This window comes from Nerophis lumbriciformis, linkage group LG08 (assembly GCF_033978685.3).
Source record: "Nerophis lumbriciformis linkage group LG08, RoL_Nlum_v2.1, whole genome shotgun sequence".
NCBI classification, from domain to species: Eukaryota; Metazoa; Chordata; class Actinopteri; order Syngnathiformes; family Syngnathidae; genus Nerophis; species Nerophis lumbriciformis.
The window spans coordinates 34,775,692-34,785,000 of record NC_084555.2 but is presented as its reverse complement, the minus strand read 5'-3'; the positions used below and the strand labels follow the sequence as shown (position 1 = coordinate 34,785,000).

General features: G+C 39.8%; 1 protein-coding gene across 1 annotated transcript in view; it reads left to right on the top strand.

Moving 5' to 3' along the window:
- Positions 1–93: 93 nt before the first annotated feature.
- flvcr2a (FLVCR choline and putative heme transporter 2a) overlaps positions 94–9,309 on the top strand; it is a 47,719-nt gene continuing 38,503 nt past the window's right edge. The window contains exon 1 of the mRNA XM_061968745.2: positions 94–607. Coding sequence (XP_061824729.1) covers positions 125–607 — 483 coding nt within the window. The 5' untranslated portion in view covers positions 94–124. The remainder of the gene's footprint in view (positions 608–9,309) is intronic.

Here is a 9,309-nt window from a genome sequence, read left to right as displayed (position 1 = left end):
AGTTGCCTGTGTTGCATATCTGATGCCTGTGTTGCAAATGTGAGTCAATAGGAGCTGGTCCTACACATGTCCTTCTCTTGGACAGGACTTTGACTTTACCCTTTCATGCAAAAAAATCCAAAAAATGGGAGATAACATCCCTAACGGCGAGAGCGTATCTGCAGCCACGACCCGCGTGTTCTTGAAGCGCTGGATGATCGTGTTGCTGTTCAGTTCCTACTCCCTCAGCAACGCGTACCAATGGATCCAGTACGGCATCATCAGCAACATCATCATGAAGTTCTATCAAGTGGACGCCTTCGCCGTGGACTGGCTGTCCATGGTCTACATGCTCTCGTACATCCCCTTTATTTTCCCGGTCACTTGGCTGCTGGACCAGAAGGGGCTGCGCGTCACGGCGCTGCTCGCCAACGCGCTCAACTGCGCAGGGACTTGGATTAAAGTGGTCAGCGCCGAGCCCGGCTTGTTCTGGGTCACCATGCTGGGGCAGCTGGCGAGCTCCCTGGCTCAGGTCTTCATTTTAGGGATGCCCTCTCGCTTGGCCTCGGTGTGGTTCGGCGCCGATGAAGTGTCCACCGCCTGCTCCGTTGGAGTTTTTGGCAATCAGGTGAGCTTTTGGACCTCATTGTTATTTTTGTTGTCTCTCAGATTACGGACAGAGTCAAAGATCAAGTGAATGTTTGCTTGTTGGGTAGTGAAGGCCTTAATTGTCACATCCATTTCCATTTCTGTTTATGATGCAGTTTTAATTAGTAACTCCAAATGAGTACAGTTGGTACATTTTGTCCACAGTTAACTCACAAATCTGAAATTGAAATGTTGTTATCTTATCTTAAAGTATGTTTTATCTTAGCGTATACAGTCCATCACTGCTACATGGTGTATATATATACACAAATATATATACACTTGTAACTGTGTGTGTGTATATATATATATATATATATATATATATATATATGTATGTATGTATGTATGTATATATATATTTATATCTATATATGTATGTGTATATGTATATATATATATATATATATATATGTATGTATGTATGTATGTATGTATGTATGTATGTATGTATGTATATATATATTTATATCTATATATGTATGTGTATATGTATATATATATATATATATATATATATATATATATATATATATATATATATATATATATATATATATATATATATGTGTGTGTGTGTGTGTGTGTGTGTACATAGAAGTGTGTATAAATATATGTGTATATCAATATATATATATATATACATATATATATATATATATGTGTGTGTGTGTGTGTACATAGAAGTGTGTATAAATATATGTGTATATCAATATATATATATATATATATATATATATATATATATATATATATATATATATTTATATATATACACACAAAAATATATACACCTAAAAGTGTATATATATATATATAGATAGATAGATATAGGGCAGCACGGTGGCAGAGGGGTTAGTGCGTCTGCCTCACAATACGAAGGTCCTGAGCAGTCCTGGGTTCAATCCCAGGCTCGGGATCTTTCTGTGTGGAGTTTGCATGTTCTCCCCGTGACTGCGTGGGTTCCCTCCGGGTACTCCGGCTTCCTCCCACCTCCAAAGACATGCACCTGGGGATAGGTTGATTGGCAACACTAAATTGGCCCTAGTGTGTGAATGTGAGTGTTGGCCCTGCGATGAGGTGGCGACTTGTCCAGGGTGTACACCGCCTTCCGCCCGTAGCTGAGATAGGCTCCAGCGCCCCCCGCGACCCCTAAGGGATTAAGCAGAAGAAAATGGATGGATATATATATATATATATATATATATATATATATATATATATATATATATATATATATATATATATATATATATATATATATATATATATATTTATACAAATATATTTACACCTATAAATGTGTGTGTATGTATATATATATATATATATATACATACACACACACACACACTCACATTTATAGGTGTATATATACTTGTATATATGCATATATATATATATATATATATATATATATATATATATATATACATATACACACACACACACACACACACATTTATAGGTGTATATATATTTGTATAAATATATATATAGCGGATATATATATACACATATATTTATACACACTTCTATGTATACACACACACACACATATATATGTATATATGTGTATGTATATATATATACATATATATGTATGTATATAATTTATATATACATATATCTGTGTGTGTATAGATGTATCTATGTATACACATCTATGTATACACACACAGATATATATATATGTATATTAAAGTTAAAGTTAAAGTTAAAGTACCAATGATTGTCACACACACACTGGGTGTGGTGAAATTTGTCCTCTGCATTTGAACCATCCCCTTTGATCACCCCCTGGGAGGTAAGGGGAGCAGTGGGCAGCAGCGGTGCCGCGCCCGGGAATCATTTTTGGTGATTTAAGCCCCAATTCCAACCCTTGATGCTGAGTGCCAAGCAGGGAAGTAATGGGTCCCATTTTTATAGTCTTTGGTATGACTCGGCCGGGGTTTGAACTCACAACCTACCGATCTCAGGGCGGACACTCTAACCACTAGGCCACTATAATTTATATATACATATATCTGTGTGTATATATAAACACACATATATATACACACACAGAGATATATATATATATATATATATATATATATATATATATATATATATATATATATATATATATATATATATATATATATAGTATATATATATTGTATATATGTGTATATATATATATATATGTATATACATATATATATATATCTGTGTGTGTGTGTTTATAGATGTGTAAATATATGTGTATATCAAATATGTATGTATGTGTATATATATATATATATATATATATATATATATATATATATATATATATATATACATACACACATTTATAAGTGTATATATATCCGTATATATATACACACACACCCACACACACACATATATATATATATATATATATATATATATATATATATATATATATATATATATATATATATATATATATATCAAAGTATTAAAGATGTCAAAAATAAGGAGTTAGCTCATGTGATTAATCACAAAAAAACAATTGTATAGCTGCAGATCAATCATGTAATTAATTTTGACAGCACATGCTCCTTTACTTTAACCGCATATGGTTACTTGAAAGCCAACGTGGGTTGCAAAATGGCCAATGATCAGGTCAAAGCAAAAGTTTGTGCAGGAATGCATGAGGAGACGCTGACCGGTGTGCTCACGGGCAGATTTGACTTAAAAAAGAATCCCTGTCACCAAGTTTTGAGCAAATAAATGACCTACATTCAAGAAAAACATTTAAAAAATGTTTTTGTATAATATTCTAAAAAATAAAATTGCATTTGTGTTAAACCATTGGGGTCTTTTTTGAGTGTTAATTTCAATTACGTAAGCAAGTTTTGTTTTTTTACTGTAATTAATTACGATTAATCCCAGTTCAACAGTATGATTAATCTGATTAAGAAATAAAATACATTGATTTGACAGCACTAATTATATAATATATATATATATGAGATAGGCTCCAGCGCCCCCCGCGACCCCAAAGGGAATAAGCGGTAGAAAATGGATGGATGGATGGATATATATATATATATATATTAACTATATTTAACCAAATATTAACATTGCTGTATGTTTACATACATTTACAAATGTATGTAAACTTTTGACCACGACTGTAATATATGTATATATATATATATACATACATATATATATATATATATATATATATATATACAGGTAAAAGCCAGTAAATTAGAATATTTTGAAAAACTTGATTTATTTCAGTAATTGCATTCAAAAGGTGTAACTTGTACATTATATTTATTCATTGCACACAGACTGATGCATTCAAATGTTTATTTCATTTAATTTTGATGATTTGAAGTGGCAACAAATGAAAATCCAAAATTCCGTGTGTCACAAAATTAGAATATTACTTAAGGCTAATACAAAAAAGGGATTTTTAGAAATGTTGGCCAACTGAAAAGTATGAAAATGAAAAATATGAGCATGTACAATACTCAATACTTGGTTGGAGCTCCTTTTGCCTCAATTACTGCGTTAATGCGGCGTGGCATGGAGTCGATGAGTTTCTGGCACTGCTCAGGTGTTATGAGAGCCCAGGTTGCTCTGATAGTGGCCTTCAACTCTTCTGCGTTTTTGGGTCTGGCATTCTGCATCTTCCTTTTCACAATACCCCACAGATTTTCTATGGGGCTAAGGTCAGGGGAGTTGGCGGGCCAATTTAGAACAGAAATACCATGGTCCATAAACCAGGCACGGGTAGATTTTGCGCTGTGTGCAGGCGCCAAGTCCTGTTGGAACTTGAAATCTCCATCTCCATAGAGCAGGTCAGCAGCAGGAAGCATGAAGTGCTCTAAAACTTGCTGGTAGACGGCTGCGTTGACCCTGGATCTCAGGAAACAGAGTGGACCGACACCAGCAGATGACATGGCACCCCAAACCATCACCCAACCATGCAAATTTTGCATTTCCTTTGGAAATCGAGGTCCCAGAGTCTGGAGGAAGACAGGAGAGGCACAGGATCCACATTGCCTGAAGTCTAGTGTAAAGTTTCCACCATCAGTGATGGTTTGGGGTGCCATGTCATCTGCTGGTGTCGGTCCACTCTGTTTCCTGAGATCCAGGGTCAACGCAGCCGTCTACCAGCAAGTTTTAGATCACAATGAAATCTAAAACATCCAATAATTAATCAACATCATCATTGGCATTAATTGATTTCATTGTCAAAACAATTAATAAATAAATAATATAGATAGGCTCCAACAATGTATGTAGTGTACGTATGTATGTATGTCGGTATATATATGTGTATGTATATATATATATATATATATATATATATATATATATATATATATATATATATATATATATATATATATATATATATATATATATATATATATATATATATATATATATATATATCCAGAGAGTATATTCACAGCGCTTGATTTTGTTGTTAGACTTATTCTCGAACGGAATAAATCCATTTTTGTCCTCAAAATTCTCCAAACAACACCCCATTATGACAATGTGATTTTTTTAAATATATTCTTTTACAATTTCTTTAAAAAATAATACTGCTCAATACTTTGTTGATGCACCTTTGGCAGCAATTACAGCCTCAAGTCTTTTTAAATACTATGTCACAAGCTTGGCACACCTGTCTTTGGAAAGTTTAATCCATTCCTCTTTGCCCATTCCTTTTAGCAGCACCTCTCAAGCACCATCAGGTTAGATGGGAAGCTTTGGTTTTCATCCATGATGTCTCTGTACATTGCTGCATTCATATTTTCCTCTTTTTTGATACCACAGCAGGACTCAGTTCAACAGGTTTATTAAACTTCTTGATGAATGTGTAGGATGTGTATGCTACTTCAAGTGATAGGTGCAAGACGATGTGTAGAATTAACCATATACATTTTACCAGGTTTTGTTGTCTGTGTGTGTTGGATGTATCCTTCGTCAGACCAAAGAGGCAAGAGTAGAAGGGGACAGATCGCTCTCCGCTACCGGTTTAATCTGGGATACGTGTACAACTGGGTGTCTGTCGCTTTACCGAGGGTGGGAAAGCCAATTTGACAGAAGCAGGGTTAATAATCGTCACAATAGGATATGGACCCACGTAACTTGGGGCTAATTTCTTTGACGGTACCTGGAGGCTGAGGTCCTTAGCCAGCAACATAACCCGCTGTCCCAGCTGATAGGATGGAGCCAGGATGCGGTGACGGTTGGCGCTACGGCACATCCTTTCCGTAGCCCTCTCCAGAGCTGCTCGGGCGGCTCTCCAAACCCTCTGACACCGCTTGATGTGGGCTTTCGTAGAGGGAACAGCAATCTCCTGCTCTTGCTGGGGAAACATGGGGGGTTTCCCCAATCCCTTTGCAGAAAGCTCTCCATACTTGTGAGGTAAACTGAGGGCCCCAGTCAGATACGATGTCCACCGGAATCCCATGCTGCTTGATGACGTGCAGGGTGAGGAGGTCAGCTGTCTCCGAGCCGGAAGATAGCTTACTAAGCGGAATGAAGTGGGCTGCCTTGGAGAAACGGTCCACAATAGTCAATACATTCGTGTTACCTCTGGAAAGTTGACATCCCGTGACGAAGTCCAGAGCAATGTGCAACCAAGGGCGGTCAGGAATCGGTAGAGGGTGCAGGAGACCAGCAGGAGGTCTGTGCGAGGGTTTACTGCGGGCACAAGTGGTACAAGCAGCGATGAACTCACATGTGTCATTAACCATGGATGGCCACCAGAAACGTCTTTGTAAAAATTATAGGGTGCGTTGAAACCCTAGATGACAGGAGAATAGGCTAGAATTCCCCCAATCCAGGACCCTGGATCGCAAAGTTTGTTGGGGGGTCCACCCCCATATCCCGGATTGGAGCGCAGCGCGGTCTTGACGAGATCCTCCACTTTCCACGATACCATTCCCACAATACGCACAGGAGGAAGGATGGGTTCGGCCACCGTCGGACAGGTAGGTTCTTCCATGCATTGTCTTGATAGCGCGTCAGTGTGGAAGACCCTTGCTTCCGGGTGGGTTCTCAGGACCATCCAAGGACGACATTGTCGTGAGCAGGTTTGACTTCTTTATTTTTAAATATCAGAAAGTCTTTTGCTGGCTGCTTTTCAGCTCCGGCTCCACCTGCTGCTCGATCCGCCTCCCGCTTTTCAGCCGGCTGCGTCTTCGTGGTCGGCGTCTTGCTCTCGCTTCATACGTTGCTCTGCGTCTTGCCTCTGGCTCTCCACCTCCTCCCCCGTCTCTCTCGGCTGTCACGCTTTTATACACAGACAGGAGATTATCTGATTGTCCCCAGCTGCCCGACCCACGCGCCTGTAGTCCATTTGGACGCGGGTCCGCAGGCCACGCCTCCTCGCCGCCATCTTGGAGCGGGCCCCGGTGTCGGACCGCCGGCCCCGCCTCCCCACAGTCAGCCTTAGTGTTCTTAGATCCTGGTCTGTAAGACAGTAAATAGTCGAATCGACAGAAAAATTGCCTGACGATTATTCAGTCTTCTGGCTGAGCGGATGTGGAGAAGGTTGCTTTGGTCTGTCAGGATCTGGAACTGGAGTCTGGCTCCTTCCAACCAATGTCTCCATTCCACCAGAGCCTCGTGGCCCGCAAGTAGTTCCCTATTTCCTGCGTTCGTAGTTCCGCTTAGAGAGAGATGCCTGGAGAAAAATGCACAGGGGTGAACCATGTTATCAATCTTGGAGCATTGAGAGAGTATAGCCCCTATCCCCGAGTCCGATGCATCCACCTCCACCGGGAAAGCACAGTCCAAGTCCGGGTGGATGAGGACTGGAGCAGAGATGAAGCTCCTCTTCACACCCTCGGAAGCCTTACTGGCCTCATGAGTCCATAAAAAGGGAATATTGGTAGACGTAAGGAAATGAAGCGGTGCGGCTATCCTGCTGAAGTCCCGGATAAAGCGTCGGTAGAAGCCAGCGAACCCTAGGAACCTCCTTAGTTCAGTTCTAGTGGAGGGTTGTGACCACTCCAAAACTGCCTCGACCTTCTTGGGGTGGGCGCTGAAGTGGCCCCCTCGACCACAAATCCCAAGAATTCCACCGAAGAATTATGGAAACTACACTTCACCGCCTTAACGGAAAGACGATTCTCCAGTAGTCGTTGAAGGACGAGTTGTATGTGCTGCCGGTGCTCCGGCAGGCTGCGAGACAAAATCAAAATATCATCTAAGTAGACCACAACAAACTGGTCCAGCATGTCCCGGAGAATGTCGTTTACGAGAGTCTGGAAGACAGCTGGAGCGTTGGTGAGTCCGAAGGGCATTACCTTGTACTTGTAATTCCCTAGATGGGTGTCGAACGCCGTCTTCCATTCATCGCCCTCCCTAATCCGTACCAGGTGATAGACATTTTGTAGATCCAGCTTGGTGAAGACCAGTGTTGGGTTAGTTACTGAAAACCAGTAACTAGTTACAGTTACTAGTTACTTTATTTCAAAAGTAACTCAGTTACTAACTCAGTTACTTACACCAAAAAGTAATGCGTTACTGTGAAAAGTAACTATTTAGTTACTTCTTTTTTTTCTCCTTTTTTTTTAAGGCTCTCATTAATGCCCTTTTAGCCTTCATTTCAGTACTGTTATTGCACTGGAGAATAATACAATGTGTTGATCAACTTGACATGCATTTGCATCAGTGAACTCTGCTAAGCAATGTGGTCTACATACAACACACAAAGACAAAGATATGTTATATATTAAGGGCCAGTTTATTTCAGGCCAAAACAAATTGACAAAACTATTTGAAATAGCTGCAACATAACATACATAAGTAACAAACAGCATAATGACAACATAGCTGTAAAGCTGGCTTCACCCAAGGAAGGCACACATGACATACACAAAGCCTAACCAGGCATTTTTTTTTCTCAAGGAATTGTGAAATAAAATCATGTATTCAGGAGATCAACACTGTAGTGAAGCCCAGAACACTCTACACATTTCCCAAGTTTTAGTTTAGAGATAAGGAAAGATTGGCCTGGCCCACTAGCATCCCTCTTTATGTTTGTGAACTTTATAGTCTATACATTTAGAGTGATGTGATAATCAAACACTGTAGAAGTCTATAATGAAAGAGTATATAAGAGAATTGACAGTGTGTACCTTCAATGATGAGCAGAGGCAGAGTTTGGAGTGTTTTCTTTAGCTCGCTTTCCATGTTTATGTGCTCACTGTCCAGGTACTTGGAACATGTTTTCCGTGCCATTTGTTGTTTGACGCCGGTATCATGCTAATTAGCTGCCTGAAAATGTGTGACTCCACTGTAGAAATAGCCTGCATGTCTTCTAGCACATACGCTGCAATGGCTCTATCAATGTTGTCCTGGCTAGCAGTGGCCGTGCCAGCAATCTGAGGGTTACTGGTTCAATCCCCACCTTCTACCATCCTAGTCACGTCCGTTGTGTCCTTTAGCAAGACACTTCACCCTTGCTCCTGATGGGTGGTGGTTAGCGCCTTGCATGGCAGCTCCCTCCATCAGTGTGTGAATGTGTGTGTGAATGGGTGAATGTGGAAATAGTGTCAAAGCGCTTTGAGTTCCTTAAAAAGGTAGAAAAGCTATACAAGTATAACCCATTTACCATTTATGTAGCTGTTTCAGCAGATTTGAATTGCTGTTTTGGGCAGTATTCCCGGGCGCGGTCACTGCTGC